A 27,920-nucleotide genomic window follows, 5' to 3' on the forward strand; every position below is an offset into this window, starting at 1 on the left:
TGTGCGCACTTTTTCTGGCTAGTGTCAGAGTTCTGCCACTATGTAGAATACCCTGTTCACATAAGTGCTGTAGTTTGTGCCATCTGAGAACCAGCACTCCTCACATAGGTGGAGTACATAATGGTTGTGTGGCAAACGGCACTGTCATTTGTGAAGAAATGAAATGTAATGTCTCAAATCCTTTGCCCTTTTTTGTGTTTAGTCTCATCTGATGCCTAATTTTGAACCTAATTTTGGAAATAAGTGTTAATTTTTTTCAACAGGTATTTGTTAGCTGAGCACATAATATTTTTTCCCTTTTAGATCACTTTGGGCAGTTCATCTTGTGATGTACTCTTTATTTTTTACAACCTTTATTTAAGTTGACGTCAAATGAAAGATTGGTTTGAACAAAGCATTACTTTAACAGGTGTGGTATACATTGGAGATGCCGTCCTTCCAACCTTGGAAATCACTTTCCAGCCAAAGGACCTACAATGGACCATGGTGCAGCTTAGAACTGTCAAAACTAATGCATTGTTGTCAAAAGTGCAAGAAGTGATAACTGTCTGAGACAAATACAAGGACCAACCCAGCTTCAAACCCTGGCTCTTTGTATTCATAATTGGCACCTACCCACTAAGCCATCGAGCTATACTTTTTTTAAAAAAATGCTATTGTTTTTGAAAAATTTAAATCAATTGCAGTGCCATCTTCTTTCATTCTTTCATTTTTCATGGGCATGAACTTTAATGTTTTCAGAAACCGCAACTTGAGTACAAAAAAAAACAAATCATGTTCCTGTAGTCTCCTTATATATATATATAAACCTATTTTTCTCCAGAGCTAAAGCCAGGCCTCACTTAATATGACATTGGTGACTTGCAAACACTTTAATATGTGAAACTTCCTGGCAGATTAAAACTATGTGCCGGACCGAGCCAGAAGGCAAAGATCCCGAGTTCGAGTCTCGGTCTGGCACACAGTTTTAATCTACCAGGAAGTTTCGTATCAGTGCACACTCTGCTGCAGAGTGAAAATCTCATTCTAACACTTCTTAGTATATTGGAGGTTTGGATGATGGAATGACGGCGTCAAGAAAATACGCCTGTCTACTCTGAAGAAGAATGAAAGTTTGTAAGCAGAGCTATTGTGTTCCAGTGTTTCAGTTTTTGTTTCCATGTCCATCTACTGATCAGAGTCTCAACCTTCCTTTAAATTAGTTAGACTGTAGATTTTGTTTATCTTTTCATGCTGATTTTCATCTGCAAACTTTACCAGATAAAAATTACAACTGATCTCTTTCTTTCCCCCTCTGCATGACATACTTAGGCTGGCTGAGTTGTTTTCAAACACAGAACTGGAAGAACTGAATGATCCAAAGGGGAAGTTAAAGAACAAACTATTCTGCAAATTGATAGCTACGTTAGCAGCACCAACTCCCGATATGGCTCGTGGACACTTTGCCAGCCTGGCAAATCTGTACAAGTGTGTGAGCTGCGGCAAACTCATGCAGTGGCACTTCTCTGATAAGGTTCCATGTCACCCCAAGAATGTGCATGTCGATATCTGTGGTAAAACCGAGAGCAGGCATGTCAGGTTAGTATAATCTGTAGTTCATGAGGTGTGTGAATACAGACTATAGTGTGTATAAATTGAGTTGTGACATTTGACAGTTGAATATGGAGTGAAAGGAGGGAAGTGCAGTTGCCAGTGTGTGCTGAGTGTGTTAGCAGGTGATTATAATGCCAGGCCTACTTGGCACAGGACCTGTCAGACTCGCTTGCCTCCATGAACAGCATATTCCACAAGCCGGCTGATCTGCAGTCTTTCTCATATGATTTTAAAGAAACTATTTGGTAATAAACTTGGGTTCTCACACATCTTATAGCTTATTTCATCAGCTTAATGATGAACTGCTTATCGTAATGCTAATGGTCATAGATATCATATTTCTATCTCAGGTAAACTACTGCATGAAAGTCTTAAAGTGTGCAGTGTAGAAAAAGGCTTGCTATGAATCTGCATTTGGTACATGTTATGCCACAAATTGTTGCTTATGAAATGTAGATAACATATTGGATTATTCTTTAAACTTGGGAGGATGTCGCAATCTGCCTCCAGTCACTAGAAAATGGAATGTGGGTATAGAGCACCCCGTCACGAATGCATGAACCAGTAAAAAAGCCAGAACGAAATATTCACAAATCCCTCATCTCTAATAAACAGTTTGAGATGTTGAAACAAGATTTTGGCAAATGATAGTATGTAAGGAGGAGAGTATTTTACCATTTGATTAATATGTGAAACTTCCCTATCCACCACAATATTCAAGCAACTACAGATTTTTGCAGTGAAAAAACATAATTTTTAAGGACCATTGATAGCTGGTGAAAAGACAATTGCTGTGGGTTTTGTAACAGTATAAGTGAAGAAGCTGCATGTTGATTTTTGTTCTGAGAATGGGCTTTTTCATAAACTATTTAACTGTCTTGCCCACATTTCCTAATTTAACATCATACTGTTTCAAGATTCTGTTGCAGTTTATTTTTGAACTGTATTAGAATGTTAGTGATATTCTGCTGTGTTTCGACTGCTGACATCTCAAGTTCAGTCCTGTGGTGTAACATTTGCAATGGTTTCTTTTGTCAGCATTTCAACCTCACTGGGCATAAATTTCATTTTATTTTTTGCCACATTACTTTTCATCTAGGTGCATATATTCTCAGTCAGATTTAAAGGATCATGATACAGAAGAAGCCTGATTAGACTATGCCCTATTGCTTTAGTTAGTTCATCAACCTGGTAATGTGGAGTAGCATTACAAGTTCCATTAACTGTGCCTTTTACATGCTACATTCAACTTTATCCAATGGAACATTTCTGTCTACCCTGAGGAAAATATCTGCTTTATTCCACTGCACTGTTGAAGCTTTATCAGCCACAACAGAGTGCTGTGTGCATTGTCCATTACCATTGTAAAATTTGGAGGAATATTTTGCAGTAGAACATTATCTTCACATCTGATGAACGTATTCTTGGATGACAACTTTTAATGCGAATTTCATGTTCAGTCATGATGAATTGCTGTTATTAGTGCAACACCAACACAAAACACTTGCTCATGGAACCTGATGGCTGTAGAACACTTCAGTGCCATATACCATTTCACAACAAGAGCTGATGAACGCAGGTATGCATCTAAGCATGACACCATGGCAACAAGGGCACTTTACCAACCAAACTGCTGGCGGCATGGTAGGGAAAGTCGGCTTGCCGTTGCTGTTACCTGGGCAATGGTGTCACGTTCCCTCTGGTGTGCCAAATGTCGAAAGTCACAACTTATTTTAAACACACTGCATAAGATTGTAGCTGTAGTAATTTGTAAGTTACTGTGTAAAATACAGATCATTACAGATCACCTCACCCTCCCCTCCCCTCCTCCAAACCCCACAGGATAAGGTACTTGTAGTGAATCAGTTAAACTGTTTAATAAGTACTCATGATTGGCACATATAAAAATACATGAGACTATCCCAGCTTTTGAAAGTAATGGCTTCTTCTTGGGGGAGGAGAGGGATAGGTTGAGGCAGGTTAAAACAGATGCCACAGCTTGAGAGGCACCCAACTGTTGTAAGGATGGAGGTGACAGAGAGATTAGGAGGTGGAAGATAGTAGATTGGTAAGTGCTATGCGATGTTCAGTCCACAGATGATGGGGACAGAATGAAAAGTAAAAGTGAATTAGGAGGAAAAGAAATGAATAATGCAGTGAAGAACTACAGAAAATAGAGGGTGTGAGGCTGTGAAGGGATTTGGGGGGGGGGGGGGGGCAGAGAAGAGGAGAATGAAGACGAACAGTAATAGCAAAAAGAAATTAAGTATTGCGGCCAGTCCAGTCACCCACCCACTGCTGCTGCAGGTACAGGCTGGCATGTTGCCGTACTCTTGGCGTTGTCAGCTGAAGGCCTCAACAGGTGGCTGAACACACCGCATGCTTACTAAACATTGGTGGACCACAACAGCAACCCGTCAATTTGTCACTCTGTGTACATGCCAGACTCCAATGGACTCCACAAGAGGCATCAGCATCAATTGTCAGCAGTGCACACATCCAACTGTGGCACTGTGGGCTCTGCACTATGTTGTGTCTGCAGTCATATGACACCTTAAGCAAACCCTTCTGCTGCATAATTTAAAATGCTGCACAACACGTAGTTGATAGCATTCATTAAACTTCAGGCTCAATGCTGGCTGTGCCAGCAGTCCGTCTAACAGTAGTGTTGACTGGCAGGATTTCCAGCATTTCAACCAGACATCAACGCTTTGTGGCCTAAGACTCCAACTGGACTCCAATATAGAGAATGGCCAGACACCACCTAGGACATTGCAACTTTGCTGAGCCTGTTGGCACCCTCACATCCCTGCAACTGCTGTTGATCCAAGCACGAGTGTTCTGTCAGCTGCCAGTGCTCTGCTGTCGTCCCATCAGCCAGCCTGCACCCGACCAGACATCACCATCGTGCCAGGATGTTGTTGCCTGGCCAAGCCCATCAGCACCCTCACCTCCCAACAGCTGCCTTTGGTTTGAGCAATGGACTTCCATTGGCTGAAGGCACACTGCTGATGCCGCATCAACTAGCCTGCACCCAACCGAGCTGATTACTGTCTAGGACCTGGACCGGACCCTGATCAAGTATCTTGACCTGGACTCCAATTGAGAGACTTTATCATTCTACCAGAAGTGATTATTATTTTGTATTTCATGTCAGAACTATGAACTGTTCATTTCCATGTTTCTTTCATTGTACTCTGGGAGCTGACTTTATTATATGCTGTTCTTGCACCATTTAAGGACAAAAGACATAAAATTAAGGAAACAGAATAATTAAAACATTACATAATGAAAAGAAGATGGTAATGAAAAACAAGAGGCTAAGTCCAGAAAGGTTTTGTGATGTGAGGATGTGCTGAAGGGCAAGTCCTTATCTCCAGAGTTCAAGGAAATTGTATTTGAGATTGCAGAAGGAGATCCCTGACAGCTCATAGTATTGTTACCCTTGCAGGCCAAAACTGTAGCTGTCTACAGAGCCATTACAACACTGTGCCATAGGCCATAGGTCACATTATGTTGTTAGTTGAAGTAGACCTGCAGAGCTGCCAAGCCTAGCTCACTGCAACTGCCAGGCATCAACTTACAGCAACTCAATTATAATGTCAGGTGGGAGAATCCAAATAGCCCATGTGGTGCAGTAAGCACTCAGGTTCCTCAAGTCATGCTGTAGAGCTGTTGTCTCCTCAGTTTAGGGAAATTAGTACCAGGTTTGAGAATCTAAATAGTCCATGTGGTGTAACAGGTCATTCTTGAATAAAATGCTTAGAAAGGGATGACCACTAATAAACTGGCTGAGGACTGAATGGGCATAGGAGAACTCTCCACCTTGTGGATACCCAGTGCGTAGTTACTGAACATGTTCTACAGGGTACAGCATGACTAAAGGGAGATGACTGCTTGATTCATCATATAGCAATTGGGATCCTCTCACCCAATACAAGTTTCCCTGAACTCTGGAGATGGGAACTTGCCCTCAGACACATCCTTGCATCTTGACATTCTCCTGCATTTAATCTCGTTTAACACATCCCCCGCCCCCTCTCATTTTTCATTATCATAATATTTTCATTATATTTTGTATATATTTTTTATTGAACATGTTTCACTGTTTCCTTTATTCCCTTCTTTCTTTTACTTATCTTTGTTCTTCGCCAACCCTCTCTTGTCCTCCCATCCTCTTTTTCACAGTTCTTAATTGCACTATTCAGTTCTCTCCCTGTTAATTCATTCTTAATTTTCACTCTGTCCTCATTATATCTGGACTGAAGATGGCACGGTGCTTACCAATGTACTGTTTTTGTTCTACTCTCTCTGACCCCCCCCCCCTCCCACCCAGTCTATCATTGTCTCCCCTCATCCTCACAAGTCTGAGTGACCTGCCATTCTTCTTTAACCTGCCCCAACCTCCCCGCCTCTCCTCCCAAGGAAGGAAAAATTAACTCTGAAAATTGGTATATTCTGCCTTGGTTATGTGAATTTCTTATTTAAACCCAAGATTTCATTCCCACCTGCAGAGAGCACCTTCATGGGGCATTTGTAGCTTCGTTGAAGGCCCAGTGTACACTCTGACTCATACTAACTGAAGTGAAATTCCATTTCTGCATGCTTCCATGCAGAGATGTGATGTCATATGTTTAAATATTTGAGCCCAATTGGCTGTTGTTGGTTGCTGTTGTCCATTGTTGCTTCCCTGTGGTGGAAGGCACATCTCCTTCAGCACTGGAATCCAGATTTCATTCCGCCTTCCAATTAAAATTACTGGTGTGTTTATCAATTTCAATGGTCTCTCTATATAGTCTTTCATGGTAACTACTTGTAGTTGGTAGTGGCTGAGTTTTGTCAAACTGAATCTGGTGGCCTCTTGGCTGCAAAGCAAGTTATGCAACAGCTGATCTGTTTGCTTCTCCACTTCTGCAGTAGGCCTTGCATTCTTCAGGTCAATTTATGACTATTCTTTTAGTACTACCCAAGTACACATCTCTACAACTACATAGTATACTGTAAATTCCTGCTTTTTGCACCAGTTTTCGAGCATCCTTGGCTGACTTTTGCTCTTCCTGAATCTTATGGGCAGTCTTGTAGATTATAGCAATATTTAGTTTTGAGCAGATCTTTCCTAAGCAGTCCATAACATATTTAATGAATGGCCAGAAAACCTTGGCTTTCACAGACACCAGTACATCTCTATGAATATTTTGTGGTTGTCTTAACTCTCTTTCTATTTCAGCAGGTTAGTATCCATTCTTGTTCAGTGCATTGGTGAGATATTTCAATTCCACTACGAGCATGTCCAGTTCACCGACGTTGCTTACTCTAACTGTTTTAGTGTTTTTATAACACCTCACTACAGTTTTGGTTGTGGATTGAAATCTTGGTGTAGGTAAGATTCCATGTGCATGAGTTTCCAGTACGCCATGTGGCCTGAGCTACCATTGTCTTTCTTGAAGACCAGCACATTCAAAAAATGTAATCTCCCGTCTACCTCCTCTTTCATAGTAAACTGAATCTTCAGATTATCACATTGAGATATGCCTGAAAATGATCTAGTTCCTTCTGCCATGTTTCACAACACAAGCATATCATCTACATAACAGAGAACCATATATCTGATGTTTTGTTAGCGGTTTCCAATGCCTGTTCTTCAGATATTTTGGTGAAAAAATTTTCTATCACCAAGCTCAAGGGACTCTCCATAATGATGCCACCTGTCTCCATAATGATGTCACCTGTCTGCTCACAGAATCCGTCATTCCACTTGTAGTATGTGTTTGTGAGACAGTATTTAAACACTTCTGCCATATTGGCAGAAAAAATTAGATTCAACTGTTCCAACACCTGTCACGGGGAGAAACTGATGGGTCAATTGTTGTCGAAGATGTTTCGCATCCAGGTGACCACTGGGTCTGATTTCATAAAACTTGCTTCCTGGAAGCCCCAAGAAGATACCATGAAAGACTATATACAGGGTGTATACGACCCAGGACAACTGGGAGATCCGGGAAAAACCTGGGAATTTTTCCATCAGGGAGAAAACCGGGAAAACCCCGGGAATTGTTTAGAATTCCGGGAATTTGTCATTGTTTTAGTTTTCAGTTAAATTTTTGTGATTTCGACGGGTAAGAACCAATACTCCCGCTACTGCAGAATGATACTGCAGCAACAAAACAGGGAGCAGGGGAAAAAAAAAAAAGAAAACGAAAGTAAAACTTAAGTTGCAAAGGAAATGCACCATATACAACAACAAAACAGTGCTCATACAAGCATCTGTCAACAGTAAAGTGTGTCAAAGGCTTTAGGAAGACTATGCAATGCTTCATAACAACAAATTGCCTCCAATGAGTGTGATGCGACAACTGTTTAAATTAGATGCATTTGAGCAGTTGGGGGCGGGCTCTTGCGCATGGGTAGTTGAATCGCGTGAGAGTAGTACCTTCTCCCGCTTTTGGTTACGAAAGTGTGGCTGGGCGCCACTACTTAATATTGTCCCAGTTCGGAAATATCGTAGATCCAAGGCTGACGCACAGAGCAGTCTGAGTTGTTGCGGGGAGGTGGGTCATCTCCACTTGACCTGTGTTTACGTTCAGTGATTCTGTTGTTTCCTCTTTGTTTATTGCTCTCACATTAAATGATAACAAAACAGATTTTTGTGGCCGGGAGCTATCTAATGAATTAAAATACGTTCACATAATTACGGCAGGCTAAAATATGTTAATAGTTTGATTTTTTTCCACCTTTCTGATAGTGAAGCATTAATCGCCTTACAGAACAATGAAGTTATTTTTGCTGGTTTGCTAAAGATATTTGACTTTTATTAATCCTTTCTACCAAGGCAGTCAATTTATTTGAAACGAAGCATTTAATTTCACGCTATTGGCTAGTTTCAACTGTTCGCTGCATTTCAAATGCACGTATGGCATTATGCTATAATAAAGAACCAAACATGAGTACTGGTACTTCAAGAAAATTTACATACGGATATGCATTTTAAGCCGAATTATGCACTTTAGTATGGTTCGCGAAATCCCGACGCTCTTTAAGTATCCTTTGATGTCTTGGTTCTTTTATGACATAATGTAAGATCTTTTAATGTTTTACACGTATGAACATATGGGCTTCCTGAGTCATCATAGCTGCGCAAGCATGGTGATGCCAGTTACCTGGCGCTTTCTTGAAACTGCTGAAACGAACCTATTTCTAACAGGTCGCAGGAAAATATTGCGAATGGTGGTTTGAAAAGCGTTACATTCGAAGCAGATTTCCTTTTACGCAAGATGAATTATGTGCGAGAATGTACGATGAATTTCTTAAATCAGAAAACATTTGACTCTCATTTAAAAATCAACTCTGAGGACGACCATTTAGAAGTATTTCAGGCCCAGAAGATGAGCCATTTGCGTCGTTATTAAAAATTTTACTGGCACATTTGTGTGTGTATCTTAAAGTGCAACACGCGCAAAAAAGATCAATATTATATGTGGAAGCTTAGCTTCTCTTCCAACTTATTAATCTTGAGACCAATATTATATGTGAATGCTATGTGTATTAATTTAAGACATTAACTTTTCTTCTTTGTGTATTCGCGTTTCTTAAGAGTGATCTTGCTATTGGCTGACTACATGATGTGTCCTATTGCTGTTATCAGCTGGCGAGATCACGTGAATGAGCTATGACACTTACAAAAGCGCATCGCAATCTCAATTTCAATGCTTTGGGAAGTGACATGCGTTATTTGGTGGAATTCAAATTTATACCTTCATAATACGAAAAGATGCAGCGTACATGTTGCTACACATCAAAGGTCTTTCAAAACATGTTTTTCCCCTGAGTTTCGTTCTCTAAAGTGCCGGGAAATTCTACGTTGGTATATAAAACCATAAACATATGTCTGCTTGTGTCTGTATATGTGTGGATGGATATGTGTGTGTGTGCGAGTGTATACCCATCCTTTTTTCCCCCTAAGGTAAGTCTTTCCGCTCCCAGGATTGGAATAACTCCTTACCTGCTCCCTTAAAACCCAAATCCTTTCGTCTTTCCCTCTCCTTCCCTCTTTCCTGACGAGGCAACCGTTGGTTTATATATATATCCTTGTAACCGCCCCCGGTGTAAAACCTGTCCCATGCACCCTCCCACCACCACCTACTCCAGTACTGTAACCCGGAAGGTGTACACGATCAAAGGCAGAGCCACGTGTGAAAGCACCCACGTGATTTACCAACTTACCTGCCTACACTGTGACGCATTCTATGTGGGAATGACCAGCAACAAACTGTCCATTTGCATGAATGGACACAGGCAGACAGTGTTTGTTGGTAATGAGGATCACCCTGTGGCTAAACATGCCTTGGTGCACGGCCAGCACATCTTGGCACAGTGTTACACCGTCCGGGTTATCTGGATAGTTCCCACCAACACCAACCTATCCGAACTCCGGAGATGGGAACTTGCTCTTCAATATATCCTCTCTTCCCGTTACCCACCAGGCCTCAATCTCCACTAATTTCAAGTTGCCGCCACTCATACCTCACCTGTCATTCAACAACATCTTTGCTTCTGCACTTCCGCCTCGACTGACATCTCTGCCCAAACTCTTTGTCTTTGAATATGTCTGCTTGTGTCTGTATATGTGTGGATGGATATGTGTGTGTGCGTGCGAGTGTATACCTGTCCTTTTTTCCCCCTAAGGTAAGTCTTTCCGCTCCCGGGATTGGAATGACTTCTTACCCTCTCCCTTAAAACCCACATCCTTTCGTCTTTCCCTCTCCTTCCCTCCTTCCTGATGAGGCAACAGTTTGTTGCGAACGCTTGAATTTTGTGTGTATGTCGACCTGCCAGCACTTTCGTTTTGTAAGTCACATCATCTTTGTTTATATATATATATATATATATATATATATATATATATATATATATATATATATATATATATGGTTATAATAGAGGGAAACATTCCACGTAGGAAAAATATATCTAAAAACAAAGATGATGTGACTTACCAAATGAAAGTGCTGGCAGGTCGACAGACACACAAACATACACACAAAATTCAAGCTTTCGCAACAAACTGTTGCCTCATCAGGAAAGAGGGAAGGAGAGGGAAAGACGATAGGATGTGGATTTTAAGGGAGAGGGTAAGAAGTGATTCCAATCCCGGGAGCGGAAAGACTTACCTTAGGGGGAAAAAAGGACGGGTATACACTCGCGCGCACACACACACATATCCATCCACACATATACAGACACAAGCAGACATATTTAAAGACAAAGAGTTTGGGCAGAGATGTCAGTCGAGGCAGAAGTGCAGAGGCAAAGATGTTGTTGAATGACAGGTGAGGTATGAGTGGCGGCAACTTGAAATTAGCGGAGATTGAGGCCTGGTGGATAACGGGAAGAGAGGATATATTGAAGAGCAAGTTCCCATCTCCGGAGTTCGGATAGTTTGGTGTTAGTGGGAAGTATCCAGATAACCCGGACGGTGTAACACTGTGTCAAGATGTGCTGGCCGTGCACCAAGGCATGTTTAGCCACAGGGTGATCCTCATTACCAACAAACACTGTCTGCCTGTGTCCATTCATGCGAATGGACAGTTTGTTGCTGGTCATTCCCACATAGAATGTGTCACAGTGTAGGCAGGTCAGTTGGTAGATCACGTTGGTGCTTTCACACGTGGCTCTGCCTTTGATCGTGTACACCTTCCGGGTTACAGGACTGGAGTAGGTGGTGGTGGGAGGGTGCATGGTACAGGTTTTACACCGGGGGTGGTTACAAGGGTAGGAGCCAGAGGGTAGGGAAGGTGGTTTGGGGATTTCATAGGGATGAAGTAAGAGGTTACGAAGGTTAGGTGGACGGTGGATAGACACTCTTGGTGGAGTGGGGAGGATTTCATGAAGGATGGATCTCATTTCAGAGCAGGATTTGAGGAAGTCGTATCCCTGCTGGAGAGCCACATTCAGAATCTGATACAGTCCCGGAAAGTATCCTGTCACAAGTGGGGCACTTTTGTGGTTCTTCTGTGGGAGGTTCTGGATTTGAGAGGATGAGGAAGTGGCTCTGGTTATTTGCTTCTGTACCAGGTTGGGAGGGTAGTTGCGGGATGCGAAAGCTGTTGTCAGGTTGTTGGTGTAATGGTTCAGGGATTCCGGACTGGAGCAGATTCATTTGCCACGAAGACCTAGGCTGTAGGGAAGGGACCGTTTGATGTGGAATGGGTGGCAGCTGTCGTAATGGAGGTACTGTTGCTTGTTGGTGGGTTTGATGTGGACGGACGTGTGAAGCTGGCCATTGGACAGGTGGAGGTCAACATCAAGGAAAGTGGCATGGGATTTGGAGTAGGACCAGGTGAATCTGATGGAACCAAAGGAGTTGAGGTTGGAGAGGAAATTCTGGAGTTCTTCTTCACTGTGAGTCCAGATCATGAAGATGTCATCAATAAATCTGTACCAAACTTTGGGTTGGCAGGCCTGGGTAACCAAGAAGGCTTCCTCTAAGCGACCCATGAATAGGTTGGCGTACGAAGGGGCCATCCTGGTACCCATGGGTGTTCCCTTTAATTGTTGGTATGTCTGGTCTTCAAAAGTGAAGAAGTTGTGGGTCAGGATGAAGATGGCTAAGGTAATGAGGAAAGAGGTTTTAGGTAGGGTGGCAGGTGATCGGTGTGAAAGGAAGTGCTCCATCGCAGCGAGGCCCTGGACGTGCGGAATATTTGTGTATAAGGAAGTGGCATCAATGGTTACAAGGATGGTTTCTGGGGGTAACGGATTGGGTAAAGATTCCAGGCGTTCGAGAAAGTGGGTGGTGTCTTTGATGAAGGATGGGAGACTGCATGTAATGGGTTGAGGGTGTTGATCTACGTAGGCAGAGATACGTTCTGTGGGGGCTTGGTAACCAGCTACAATGGGGCGGCCGGGATGATTGGGTTTGTGAATTTTAGGAAGAAGGTAGAAGGTAGGGGTGCGGCGTGTCAGTGGGGTCAGGAGGTTTATGGAGTCAGGTGAAAGGTTTTGTAGGGGGCCTAAGGTTCTGAGGATTCCTTGAAGCTCCGCCTGGACATCAGGAATGGGATTACCTTGGCAAACTTTGTATGTGGTGTTGTCTGAAAGCTGACACAGTCCCTCAGCCACATACTCCCGACGATCAAGTACCACGGTCGTGGAACCCTTGTCCGCCAGAAGAATGACGATGGATCGGTCAGCCTTCAGATCACGGATAGCCTGGGCTCCAGCAGTGGTGATGTTGGGAGTAGGATTAAGGTGTTTTAAGAAGGATTCAGATGCAAGGCTGGAAGTCAGAAATTCCTGGAAGGTTTGGAGAGGGTGATTTTGAGGAAGAGGAGGTGGGTCCCGCTGTGACGGAGGACGGAACTGTTCCAGGCAGGGTTCAATTTGGATAGTGTCTTGGGGAGTTGGATCATTAGGGGTAGGATTAGGATCATTTTTCTTCGTGGCAAAGTGATACTTCCAGCAGAGAGTACGAGTGTAGGACAGTAAATCTTTGACGAGGGCTGTTTGGTTGAATGTGGGAGTGGGGCTGAAGGTGAGGCCTTTGGATAGGACAGAGGTTTCGGATTGGGAGAGAGGTTTGGAGGAAAGGTTAACTACTGAATTAGGGTGTTGTGGTACCAGATTGTGTTGATTGGAATTTTGAGGTTTTGGAGGGAGTGGAGCTGGAAGTGGGAGATTGAGTAGATGGGAGAGACTGGGTTTGTGTGCAATGAGAGGTGGTTGAGGTTTGCTAGAAAGGTTGTGAAGGGTGAGTGAGTTGCCTTTCCGGAGGTGGGAAACCAGGAGATTGGATAGTTTTTTGAGGTGAAGGGTGGCATGCTGTTCTAATTTGCGGTTGGCCTGTAGGAGGATGCTCTGAATAGCCGGTGTGGGTGTGGGAGAGGAAAGATTGAAGACTTTTATTAAGGATAGGAGTTGACGGGTGTGTTCATTGGCTGAGTTGATGTGTAGGTGAAGGATTAGGTGGGTGAGGGCAATGGATTGTTCAGTTTGGAACTGGTATAGGGACTGATGGAAAGAAGGGTTGCAGCCAGAGATGGGAACTTTAAGCGTGAGGCCTTTCGGGGTTATGCCAAATGTCAGACAAGCCTGAGAAAATAAAATATGCGAGCGTAATCTGGCTAGGGTGAAGGCATGTTTGCGGAGGGAATGTAAATAAAACTTAATGGGGTCGTTGTGGGGGTGTTGTGAGGGTGACATGGTATTAGAAGGTGTAAAGTGTAACATGAGGTTGAAATGAAAATGAAAGATAAAAATATATGGGGAGAGATAAAGGTGAACTAGAAAGCAACTGGAGATCTGGTATTGAAAAAGGCGAAAAAGTGTTGGTTAGGTTGATCCTGTAGTGAACTTGGGTTGGTAGACAGCGATGTGCATAAAGGTTAGGTGGTTGTGTTGCCGCTAAAACACGTTGAAGGACGGAGAAATTCGGGAAAATTTCGAAAAAACGTGTAAATGTATTAAAAGGAGTGGTGTTGTGGTGAAAGATTACGAAAATGGGGCTAACAATAGTAAATAATGACGTTAAAACCTGTGGGGAGCGGCTAAAAATGATCAGTGATGTGCGAAAAACGGAAGTGGAAATATAGTGAAAGTTATTAGAACGAGCCGAAATGGTTGTTTTATACGTGAAAGCAGCTGTTATTGAACTAGAAACGGTGGATTTTATAGCAGCGGTGGTGTTGAAAGCGGAAAATAAAATTTTTTTGGTTATGGTTTGGAAGTGGGTTGCGTATTATTGAGTATATATAGGCGGGATAAAATTGTATAGTAGATTACGGTAAAAAGGGCGAGGTGAATACAATGTGAGACTACTGGTAAAAACAGAAAGAGAAAATAAAGAGAAAATAAGACGACAGGAAAGATTTCGAAATGCAAAAGCGACAATAACAAACGTAATTGTTGGGTTCAAATTAATGATATGGTTATAATAGAGGGAAACATTCCACGTAGGAAAAATATATCTAAAAGGAAAGATGATGTGACTTACCAAATGAAAGTGCTGGCAGGTCGACAGACACACAAACAAACACAAACATACACACAAAAATCAAGCTTTCGCAACAAACTGTTGCCTCATCAGGAAAGAGGGAAGGAGAGGGAAAGACGAAAGGATGTGGGTTTTAAGGGAGAGGATAAGGAGTCATTCCAATCCCGGGAGCGGAAAGACTTACCTAGGGGGAAAAAAGGACAGGTATACACTCCCACACACACACATATCCATCCACACATATACAGACACAAGCAGACATATTTAAAGACAAAGAGTTTGGGCAGAGATGTCAGTCGAGGCGGAAGTGAAGAGGCAAAGATGATGTTGAACGACAGGTGAGGTATGAGTGGCAGCAACTTGAAATTATCGGAGATTGAGGCCTGGTGGGTAACGGGAAGAGAGGATATATTGAAGAGCAAGTTCCCATCTCCAGAGTTCGGATAGGTTGGTGTTGGTGGGAAGTATCCAGATAACCCGGACGGTGTAACACTGTGCCAAGATGTGCTGGCCGTGCACCAAGGCATGTTTAGCCACAGGGTGATCCTCATTACCAACAAACACTGTCTGCCTGTGTTCATTCATGCGAATGGACAGTTTGTTGCTGGTCATTCCCACATAGAATGCATCACAGTGTAGGCAGGTCAGTTGGTAAATCACGTGGGTGCTTTCTCATGTGGCTCTGCCTTTGATCGTGTACACCTTCCGGTTTACAGGACTGGAGTAGGTGGTGGTGGGAGGGTGCATGGGACAGGTTTTACACCGGGTGCGGTTACAAGGATAGGAGCCAGAGGGTAGGGAAGGTGGTTTGGGGATTTCATAGGGATGAACTAACAGGTTAAGAAGGTTAGGTGGACGGCGGAAAGACACTTGGTGGAGTGGGGAGGATTTCATGAAGGATGGATCTCATTTCAGGGCAGGATTTGAGGAAGTCGTATCCCTGCTGGAGAGCCACATTGAGAGTCTGGTCCAGTCCCGGAAAGTATCCTGTCACAAGTGGGGCACTTTTGTGGTTCTTCTGTGGGGGATTCTGGGTTCGAGGGGATGAGGAAGTGGCTCTGGTTATTTGCTTCTGTACCAGGTCGGGAGGGTAGTTGCGAGATGCGAAAGCTGTTGTCAGGTTGTTGGTGTAATGGTTCAGGGATTCCGGACTGGAGCAGATTCATTTGCCACGAAGACCTAGGCTGTAGGGAAGGGACCGTTTGATGTGGAATGGGTGGCAGCTGTCATAATGCAGGTACTGTTGCTTGTTGGTGGGTTTGATGTGGATGGACGTGTGAAGCTGGCCATTGTACTGGTGGAGGTCAACGTCAAGGAAAGTGGCATAGGATTTGGAGTAGGACCAGGTGAATCTGATGGAACCAAAGGAGTTGAGGTTGGAGAGGAAATTCTGGAGTTCTTCTTCACTGTGAGTCCAGATCATGAAGATGTCATCAATAAATCTGTACCAAACTTTGGGTTGGCAGGCCTGGGTAACCAAGAAGGCTTCCTCTAAGCGACCCATGAATAGGTTGGCGTACGAGGGGGCCATCCTGGTACCCATGGGTGTTCCCTTTAATTGTTGGTATGTCTGGCCTTCAAAAGTGAAGAAGTTGTGGGTCAGGATGAAGCTGGCTAAGGTGATGAGGAAAGAGGTTTTAGGTAGGGTGGCAGGTGATCGGCATGAAAAGAAATGCTCCATCACAGCGAGGCCCTGGACGTGCGGAATATTTGTGTATAAGGAAGTGGCATCAATGATTACAAGGATGGTTTCTGGGGGTAACAGATTGGGTAAGGATTCCAGGCATTCGAGAAAGTGGTTGGTGTCTTTGATGAAGGATGGGAGACTGCATGTAATGGGTTGAAGGTGTTGATCTACGTAGGCAGAGATACGTTCTGTGGGGGCTTGGTAACCAGCTACAATGGGGCGACCGGGATGATTGGGTTTTTGGATTTTAGGAAGAAGGTAGAAGGTAGGGGTGCGGGGTGTCGGTGGGGTCAGGAGGTTTATGGAGTCAGGTGAAAGGTTTTGCAGGGGGCCTAAGATTCTGAGGATTCCTTGAAGCTCCGCCTGGACATCGGGAATGGGGTTACCTTGGCAAACTTTGTATGTGGTGTTGTCTGAAAGCTGACGCAGTCCCTCAGCCACATACTCCCGACGATCAAGTACCACGGTCGTGGAACCCTTGTCCGCCGGAAGAATGACGATGGATCGGTCAGCTTTGTCTGCTTGTGTCTGTATATGTGTGGATGGATATGTGTGTGTGTGCGAGTGTATACCCGTCCTTTTTTCCCCCTAAGGTAAGTCTTTCCGCTCCCGGGATTGGAATGACTCCTTACCCTCTCCCTTAAAACCCACATCCTTTCGTCTTTCCCTCTCCTTCCCTCTTTCCTGATGAGGCAACAGTTTGTTGCGGAAGCTTGAATTTTGTGTGTATGTTTGTGTTTGTTTGTGTGTCTATCGACATGCCAAAGAGAGAGAGAGAGAGAGAGAGAGAGAGAGAGAGAGAGAGAGAGAGAGAGAGAGAGAGAGAGAGAGTTTCAAAACTAAATCTCAGTTTAATTAAAATGAAAGACAAGCACTGTAAGGAAATGGCCATCTTGGTGAAACTTTCTTGTTTCTTGTGATATACTGCAGTCTGAGGACAGCAAAAGAGCATTTTTGAAAAAGAGAAATTTGTTAACATTTAATATCAATTTAAATTATAGGAAGTCTTTTGCAAAAGTCTTTGTCTGGATTATAACCTGGTACAGAAGTGAAACATGGACAATAAACATTTCAGACAAGAAGAGAATAGAATCTTTTGTAATGTGGCACTTCAGAAGAAGACGTTAGTGGGATAATTGATGAGGTGGTGTTGAATCGAACTGGGGAGAAAAGAAATTTATGGAACAATTTAATTAAAAGAAGCAATCATTTAATAGGAAAAACCCCAAGGCATCAATGAATCGTCAGTTTGATAATTGAGGAAATGGGGCAGCAAGTGGTAATAAATGTTGAGGGAGACCAAGGCTTGAATACAGTAAGCAGGATCCAAAGAATGTAAGTAGCAGTAGTTACATGCAGATGAAGAGGCTTGCAGAGAATTGATTAGATGGAGAAATGTAACAAACCAGTCTTTGGGCTGAAGACCACAACAAAACCTGACCTATAGTATTCCGAAGCATGAAAGAACGCAGGAGATTTTAACAGTTCATTGCTATATCTTGGGCCCAAATACTCTACTGGGGCAAAGATTTTTTATTATATACACTACATCTACATCTACTTTTATACTCCACAAGCCACCTAACGGTGTGTGGCGGAGGGCACTTTACGTGCCACTGTCACTACCTCCCTTTCCTGTTCCAGTCTCATACGGTTCGCGGGAAGAAAGACTGCCGGAAAGCCTCCGTGCGCACTCGAATCTCTCTAATTTTACGTTCGTGGTCTCCTCGAGAGGTATAAGTAGGGGGCAGCAATATATTCAATACCTCATCCAGAAACGCACCCTCTCGAAATCTGGACAGCTAGCTACACCGTGATGCAGAGCTCTCCATCTAATCCATTTTTTGCAAGCCTCTTCATCTGCATGTAACTACTGCTACTTACATTGCTTGGATCCTGCTTACTGTATTCAAGCCTCGGTTTCCCTCAACATTTATTACCACTTGCTGTCCAATTTCCTCCATTATCAAACTGGCTGCTGGAAAATAGGATTAGTACACCCGTAAAGTCGACATTGACATTGATCCGATGAGGGCATATGCCACCTAGGGGATAGTAGGTGTACTGATAATGGTTTCAGCATCATCCGCCAATAGGTAGCATGTGGAATAGGTACCAGAGCACCATCTGTGTCTGCCCCTTAAAAGGGAATGCTCACAGCCAGAAGGCTCAGTGTGGTGTAAACATGTGAAGCAAGCAGGCAACAATGTCACGGAGATGCACTAGTGCTTCCTACAGCCTACTGATTGAGATCGAAAGGGGTCAGATTGTGGCCTTCTGAGTAGCAGGATGGTCATTTTGGAGAATTGCCACACAAGTTGAATGTGTTGCATAAGATGTGCAATGACGCTGGCATCAGTGGTCACATGAACATTCTCACACCTGTAGACGACATTCTGAGCATCCGCACAGCACAGATGCCTGCCAGGATTGTTGAACTGTAAGGCAGTAGCGGCAGATCATGCAGCTATAACAGCACATATGAGAGGGCTTGTGAGGCAGACGTGTCAACGCAAACTGTTGGGAACTGGTTATTAGCAGTGGCACTACAGGCACATACACCTCTAACCTGTCATCCACACATGCCACAGTATTGACTTGGAAGATGGAATGGCATGCCGTGGTCTTCAGCAATGAAAGCAGAGTCTGTCTGTGCACAAGTGATGGTCATTCGCATGTACGACATAGACCTGGAGAGTGCTGCCTCGTAAAGTGCATTCGTCCGAGACACACTAGCCCCGCCCCAAGCCTTATGTTCTGGGATGTGATAAGCTATAACTTTCATTCACCTTTGGTATTTCTGGAGGAGGATGCTAACCAGTGCTCAGTATATGCAGAATGTTGTTAAATCCATTCTTTTTGCAATCCTTCAACAAGAAGTTGATGGGTTGTGATTTCGAGATTGCAGCTGAATCATATTGACTTCTTGCCACAATATTTTGGCTGGCAACTATCAGCCATCTTCATGTCAGTATCTACTCTCACCTGAAGATGGCTGGATGGTTGCCAGCTGAAATATTGTGGCAAGAAGGCAATACGATCCGGCTGCAATCCCGAAACTTCTTAGGGTAGGTGAAGGGTTGTTCCAACAGGATAACGCTCACTCACACATTGCCCTTGAAACTTAATATGCTCTGCAAGATGTGCAGCACCTAACACAACATGCTCTGCAAGATATGCAGCAACATCCGTGGCCAGCACGATCTCTGGACTTATCTCCAATCAAGCACATGTGGAATATGATAGAACAAGAAGGGACTTGTGCGACTCGTCGACTGACAACTCTTACAGAACTATGTGAACAGGTTAAGCAGGCATGGCATAACGTATCCTAGGATAGTATTCGTCATCTGTATGATCGACTGGATGCGGGAGTCAAAACTTGACCACTGAGCGAGGTGGCGCAGTGGTTAGCACACTGGACTCGCATTCGGGAGGACGACGGTTCAATCCCGTCTCCGGCCATCCTGATTTAGGTTTTCCGTGATTTCCCTAAATCGTTTCAGGCAAATGCCGGGATGGTTCCTTTGAAAGGGCACGGCCGATTTCCTTCCCAATCCTTCCCTAATCCGAGCTTGCGCTCCATCTCTAATGACCTCGTTGTCGACGGGACGTTAAACACTAACCACCACCACCACCATCAAAACTTGACCACACGTACTAATGGCCCTTGGGACCACTTGTGCTCTTCATCTGTAAATGTAATAATTTCATGTATTTCATGTGCACTTTTGCAACAATAAATCTTGGGTGAGTTGGAAACCTCTAGAAGGGCATAGTAATTTTTTTTTCTGGTAGTGTATTTTATTATTTGTTGGTTATTTTAACCTGGCTGGTGTTATATTACAGTCCTTTTTCATGTCTCTCGCTTTTTGCTGAGTGCCGAAACTGTATGATGCACTAATACAGTCATCACCCTCTAATTTTTCTCTTTTCTGTTCAGTTTTTGTGTCTTATTAGTTTATGTACAGTTTTCATTCATTCATTCATTCATTTGTGAGTGAAGCAGGAAAGTGAATGAGGAATAGGGACAGACGGTACCTTCTACGATGTACTGCATGGTGGCTTGCAAAATATGTTTGTAGATGTAGAAGTAGGTTCATTTACACATCATATTCTATAAAACCAGTAATGAAAGAGAGCTTTCACAGATGTTGAACAAGCAAAGTTATACATTATGACAAGTACTAATTTGCTCATGCTGGTAATACATTAAGAGGAATAGGAATTACTTAAAAGCTTGTATGTAACTTTACTGATTTCAGAATCTGCATAGTGGGAAGCGAAAAACCAGTTTACTGTGAACATTAGTGTTAACCAGGATTTACTTTCCTGAGTTACAATATTCTGATAATAGTAAGGTAATCTTTTATTTTATGTTTGAATGTTTTGAAGTTTCCACTCTCTTGTCTATGTACACTGTAAACCTGTTACAGACTTCTGTACCCAGAATAAAAAACTCCCTTCTGAATGCTAGACAGGGCTGCATAGTCTACAAGGAAACAATTTGTACTTTCATTACACTGAGGTGACAAAAATCATGCGATATCTCCTAATATCATTACTGGACCACCTTTTGGCCAGCATAGTGCAGCAACTCGACATGGTATGGACTCCACAAGTCTCTGGAAGCACCTGTCGATATATTGAGCCAAGCTGCTCCTGTAGCCATCCATAACTGCGAAAGTGTTGCCAATGCATGATACTATGCACGAACTGACCTACTGATTATGTCTCATAAATGTTGGATGCAATTCATGTCAACTGATCTAGGTGGCCAAGATGTCTGTCAAATTGTCCTGAATTTTCCTGAAATCAGTCGTGAACAATTCTGGCCCAGTGACAGGATATTGTTGTTTGTTAACACGAAGTTCTTCAATGGCTGAAAATGGTCTCCAAGTAGCAGCCAGACATAACCATCTCCACTCAATAATTGGTTCAGTTGTACCAGAGGACCCAGTTCATTCCATCTAAATACAGCCCACATCTTTATGGAGCCACCACCAGCTTGCACAGTGCATTGTTGACAACTTGGGTCCATGGCTTCGTGGGGTCTACACCACTTTCAAACCGTATCATCACCTCGTGCCAACTGAAATCAAGACTCATCTGACCAGGCCACGGTTTTTCAGTCATCTAGAGTCCATCTGATATGGTCACAAGCACAGGAGAGGTGCTGTAGGCAAAGTAGTGCTATTAGGAAAGGTACTTACATCGGTTGTCTGCTGCCATAGCCCATTAACATCAGATTTTGCCACACTGTCCTAACAGGTATTTTCATTATACATTCCACATTGATTTCTGCAGTTATTTCATGCAGGGCTGCTTGTCTGTTAGCACTGACAACTCTACATAAATGCTGCTGCTCTTGGTCATTGAGTGAAGGCTGTTGGCCACTGTGCTGCCTGTGGTGAAAGGTAATGCTGGAAATTTGGTATTCTCAGCACACTTTTGACACTGTGGATTCAGAATATTGAATTCCCTAATGATTTCCAAAATGGAATGTCCCATGTGTTTGGCTTCAACTACCATTCCACTTTCAAAGTGTTTTAATTCCTGTCGTGCAGCCGTATCACATTGGACACCTGTTCACATGAATCACTTAGGTACAAATGACAGCTCCACCAATGCACTGAACTTTTATGTCTTGTGTATGTGATACTACTGCCATCTGTATATGGGAATATTACTATCACATGACTTTTGTCACCTCAGTGTATTATGGTTGTGAATTTCACAGTTCATCCTAAATTTACTCTTTGCTAGCTATGGATGCCATTAAAAATGTTTTGGCAAGTAAGTGTAAAAATCCTTGGGTCTGTCAAGTGGTTTCTGTAAAATTTTCTTTTATTAATTTCATATAGTATTCATGCTGTACACTACTGCACAATAAATATGCTGCCTGACAAAAGAAAGTAAAGAACCTGGAAGGGGAAATCAAATGAAACTTCAGGCTTGAAAGGGTATGTGATGTTATTTCAGTGATAACGAAATCAAGTTAAATTAGCAAAGAACTTGGCAAAATGAGCCCACTTATCAGTATGACTATGCTCCCCCTATAATATGGAAGCATGCACAGATTTGGCTGGAAAGAGTGCTATAAAGCCATTGAATCCTTTCCTGATACAGATTGGCCTACAACAATTGTAACTGGTCTTTGATATCTAGACACTGGCACTAGGACCATGTTGAAATCTGGGCTGTTTACACATGTTCTACTGGGGACAGATATGAGGATCTTGATGGCCACAGAAGTGCTTCATTATCAGGTAGACAGTTTGTACAGAGATGTGCCATATGTGGATGAGCATTTTCCTGTTGAAGAATGACACCACAATACTGTCACTTGAGAGGAAACACCTGAGGATGCAGGGTATCTGTGATGTACCACTATACAGTTAGGGTTCCCACAATATGTGACCTGAAGTCATACCCGTTGGCTTCCCACACTGTGACACGAGCAGGATACACTGGCTGATGCACAGTGACCACTTTTTGTCCAAAGTGCTGGGAGAGTTCATACGTTTGTTCAGAAAGAGAGGCCGACATTTTTTGCCATCTTTCAGCCAGTTGGCAATGAAAGAATCAAGGCCCACAACCTACAGTGCTTCTAATACAATTATCTGAAACAATTTTGTAAAAAAAATCATTTTTGTGTTACTTATAGCTTTATAATTCAGCTTCATGATGACATGCCCATCATTTCAATAATGGTCATAATTCTTATGATATTTGCATTTAAGTAAGACACTGGCTAAAATTCAAAAAAGTTTTCAATGAAAATGATGGGTTGCTATGATTTTGCATTTGGTGCATATTACATAATATGTTACCAATTATGAAACTTAGCTGATATATTGAATTTTTTCTTTAGATTTCGGTGGAGGTCTTTATCTGTCACCAATCTCAAGAAAATTGATCTGTTGTAACACACTCATTTGCAATCATGTGTGACAGCTATAAAGCCAAATGAAATATCCACAACATTCTTCATATTTTGTAAACAGTTTGAGATACTGAAATGAGATTTTGTAAATGATAGCATGCAAAGAGGAGGATATTTTACCATATGATTATTATGGAAAATTTCATTGCCTACCATATTGTTCCACTAATTAGAGACATTTTCAATGAAAGAATGTAATTTGTAATGGCCATCAACAGCTGGTGAAATAAGAAATGCTGTGAGTTTTGGAACAACATAACTGAAGACATTACACATATTTTTGTACCGAGGATGTGCTTATGCATAAGCTATTGAACCTACTCGTTCTCAGTTCCTTACTTAAAAAGCTTAATAAATGACCATTTCAGAATTCTCTTGCAATTGCACGTGCACAATATGTTAGTGAGATGACATTTTGTAAGCCCTTTTGTGTTTTGGCAAAAGAAGCAAATTTTAACACGGCAATGAGAGAAATGTAGGTTTTACTCAAAATTCATAACTCATGATGCTCCTCTGAAAGCTACAAGTGGTTAACAAGCCAGTTTAAAATAAATTGCTGCTTTTGTTATATTTTCAGTTGAATTCTTTTTAGATACTAACCAAACCACAGGTGACAGTGGATGGTCACCAAGCATGTGTGGGCATGTAGCAGTTCTATGTAATATTTACAAAAATGTGAATGTAGACTCCAGCACTCAGTATTTCCCATACAGCACCTGTCCACAACCTCCACCACTATTGTTCTCCCACACGTGACCTGCCAACTGTGCATCTACAGGCCACGTAATTCTGCATGCACTCTAACACTGCTCTGGCTCCCTAAGACATTCGAAGAATGGGACCTCTCATCAAGCCACCACCATACACACCAATGTTTGTCATCTTGGGTAGTGCAGAATCACAATTCATCAAGAAAGACAATGTGATGCCATTCATCCTTGCTTCCCGGTCACAGTATCACTCCATGTGCAGCCACTTGTGTTGTGATACTAATAGCATCCTACGCATGCTGGTGCTTTCCTAGTCTTTGTTTGTTTTGTTTTGTTTTGCTTTATGGCACAAAAAACAACTGGGGTCATACGCACCCAAGTTGAAACTATAGAATACAAACACAGAGAGGATTTAACAACTATACATCAAATTAAAATTACCAAATATGCAGCAACCAGTCGTAAAATCATGTCTTATTTACTCACTTTTGCAAATCAATTTCAACTGATTAACAGCCATCATCGGTTCTTTCAACCAGTATGTGCCCTGAGTAGTAATACTGTCTAAAGCAGAAGTCAAACATAAAGCATTTTATGTTTGACTTCTGCTTAAGACAGTATTGCTACTCAGGGCACATATTGGTTGAAAGCACCGATGATGGCTGTTAATAAGTTGAAATTGATTTGCAAAAGTGAATAAATAAAACATGATTTTGTGACTGGTTGCTGCGTATTTGGTAATTTAATGGTTTATGGTCGCTGCATGACTTGGGAACAACATGGAGCCCACCATTCATAACTAAACGTCAGTCCCAATGGACAGAACAGGAGACAGCTAAAAACAGGCACTTAGAAAAAGGGCTAAAAAAATGCCATAGAGAAATGTAGGTCCAAAACTAAAAATTAAATGGCCTTTGCCATATTGCTTCAGTGGATAAAAAGTAAAATGTGGTCAACAGCCCGCACATCATTCGCTAAAACAGCTGATAAATTAGACAGCAAACCCAAGCTGAAACATAAATTGTTAAGAAAGGGGCATTGCAGCAGGAAGTGGTGAACAGTTAAAATTTGGGTGCAATGTGTACAAAGTGGTTGGGTGGCGCCACTTAGTAAATGATGGTGGCTAAAAAGGCAGTGCCTAATACACAGCCAAGTTAAAATAATCTCCTCCCGGTGGGAGGGCCGAAAGGAGCTTGTCCAAGGCACTGGGAGAGGCTTAATAAGCCAAAGCTTATACCTGTGAAGGGAGGAATGTTGGTGGTACCAAAGGGACAACACCTCCTGACAGATGGCAACGCAGAGATCATCGGACTGAGGTATGAGGACTGCAGCCTTGGCAGCAGCGTCAGCAGCCTCGTTTCCTGGCAGACTGACATGACCAGGGACCCACAGAAACCTGACATTGGCTCCACCAAGAGTGAGAAATGACACTAAGGGTTGGAGTTGTTTGGGGGAAGAGACCAAACTGCGAGGTCATCAGTCTCATCGGATTAGGGAAGGACGGGGAAGGAAGTCAGGCACACCCTTTCAAAAGAACCATCCCGGTATTTGCCTGGAGCGATTTAGGGAAATCACAGAAAACCTAAATCAGGATGGCCAGATGCGGGATTCAACCATTGTCCTCCCGAATGTGAGTCCAGTGTTCTAACCACTGTGCCACCTTGCTCGGTGCACTAAGGGATGACCAGTGTACAGTGCACATAGACTTTGGAGGGCACTGAGTGTGTCTGAGCAGAGGACACAATTGGAAAGGCTGTGTTGCCAGATGTACTCCATGGCCTGATACAAGGTGAAGAGCTCGGCTGTAAATACTGATGAGTGTGCTGGAAGCTGATATCAAAAGACACGAGTGCCAGTGATGAAGGCACAGCCAACCCCGCAGTCTATCCGAGAGCCATCAGTGTAGACAAAGGTAATATCGTGAAGTTCCATGCGAAGGTCATGAAACTGGAGGCAATGGAGTAATGCTGGTATAGTGTCTTTAGGAAGCAAATGAAGGCCATGGTTAACATGGGCCACTTCACAAAGCCAAGGTGGTGAAGGGTTCACACCCACTGGGAGTGTTGCAGGTAGTGTGAAGTTAAGCCACCTTAGCAAGTGGCAAAAGCAGACTCCAAGAGGTAACAGAGATGAGGGATGAGCCCCATACTGATGATCAAAGGAACCAGCAAAGAAGGGGCCATAGGAGGGGTGGCCACACATGGCAGACAAACCGCATGCATACCTGCTGAGGAGAAAATCATGGCGGTAGGACAGTGGTTGTTCAGCAGCTTCATTCAGCATACAGACTCTCAACTGGGTTGGTGTAATAGGCACCTGAGGCTGAACAGATGCCATGATGGTGGGTAGTATTGAGATGGCATAGGAGGAATGAGTGTGCAGACGCATAAACAAAGCACCCATTGTTGAGACTGCCTGCTGCTAATCGCTGACCAGTATTGTCTGTTTTTCTGTTTGGTACCCATCTGCATTTTCTTTTGGTTACATTGTACTAGACGCCACATTATAATATCAAAGCTGCAGCAGAGTCATCTGCAGCATTAACTATTGCCCAGATTAGCAAATATTTGTATTATCAATATATGTCCACAGATGGAAATTGTTGACAATCTGCTGTTATACATCCACCTGGCCAGGCCCCCTACATTTCAACTTACGTTAGTGCAAACACAGCCACATATTACTGTACTGGAAATGCTTGACTCCCATTAAATATTGTGAGTATTACTGCCAAATAAGCTAATCTATGTGCCACACTTTCTGCTATAAAGTTACTTGTAATTGATTCAGTTACAGTGACTATTTCCCAGGGACACAAGCTGGAGCCTCAGTGAGCATGTGAAGCAGCTGCGGCGTGAGCTGCACTCGTGGCGGGCTGTCTACTGGCGGCTGTGGGGCGAGTGCCACTTCCTGCGGTGCTCGGCATGCAATAGCTCCTTCCCTGTGCACCAGGCCCGGTGGTGTCTCCACCATCCCAAACCGCCGCAGTTCTTCCCTGCTGAGCAGCACAGTACGGCCGCCTACCCTGTCGGCCGGTACCCCTGCTGTGGAGAAAGGGCTTACCGCTTTGAAGTTGTTTCCCATCAGTCAGTAAGACCTGAATATTTATTCAATTCCACTTAGCAGTAGTGAGTCCAAACTGTCATTTGAGTGTGACAATTGCTCTTTAATTTCACGTGGCATAAGGTGGTGGGGAGAGGGGGGTGGGCAGGGGCGGGAGAAAAAAGAGAGAGAGAGAGAGAGGGAGAGAGAGAGGGAGAGAGAGAGAGAGAGAGAGAGAGAGAGAGAGAGAGAGAGAGAGTACATAACATAAAGTAATGAGACTTTAAGTGAAATTAATATTGTTTCTTTAACAATCACTTAGTACACAGTCAATATAAAAATTAATAAACATAACATAAATAAACTTATTTTTGTTCGGTGCCTGAAACAAAACATTTTGTAGAATTCTTTTGGTTGGTACAGTAACACAAACAAAGCACCAAATGAATTTATACACCCTGTTGAGGATATACACTTTTAATCCACCGCATAATAGCTTGTTATACAACAAAAGTGCGCCTTTCCCCAGTCTGAAAAAAATGATGCAAAAAATAAATCACACACAATTATTAGTCTGTTTGTGATCAATCAGTTTATTTTCAGCTTGCCCCCTCCCACAACCCCCCCCCCTTTTTCTTAATCCCAGGAATATTGGGAAACTGGTGCCTGACTAATCTACAGAGTACCTGCTCTCTTTATTACTGCTGGACGCTGTAATGTAGGTGACTGTAGTTCCAGATGCTCTTGCACCAGCTGCTTCTCACTGACACAGAAACCCTCGTCAGCTGTGTGGGGAGAGACCCTGTGTACGGGCAGCTACGAGGGTTGGAACTTTAATAGTGGCAACTATTTATTTACAGCTCACACAAAATAGATACATGTTTCAAAGTTTTACTGACTTTCAGAGTAGTCACCAGCATTGTGTATAACCCATTGCCAGCGTTTTGGAAGTCG

At 43.0% G+C, this 27,920-nt stretch overlaps 1 protein-coding gene across 1 annotated transcript in view; it reads left to right on the forward strand.

Annotated features, from left to right (window-relative positions):
• LOC126214946 (SANT and BTB domain regulator of class switch recombination-like) overlaps positions 1–27,920 on the forward strand; it is a 119,407-nt gene that overhangs the window by 54,620 nt on the left and 36,867 nt on the right. The window contains exons 5-6 of the mRNA XM_049941583.1: positions 1,312–1,578; positions 26,735–27,014. Of these exons, the coding sequence (XP_049797540.1) occupies positions 1,312–1,578; positions 26,735–27,014 (547 nt within the window). The remainder of the gene's footprint in view (positions 1–1,311; positions 1,579–26,734; positions 27,015–27,920) is intronic.

The sequence above is a fragment of the Schistocerca nitens genome, chromosome 12 (genome assembly GCF_023898315.1).
Source record: "Schistocerca nitens isolate TAMUIC-IGC-003100 chromosome 12, iqSchNite1.1, whole genome shotgun sequence".
Taxonomy (NCBI): domain Eukaryota; kingdom Metazoa; phylum Arthropoda; class Insecta; order Orthoptera; family Acrididae; genus Schistocerca; species Schistocerca nitens.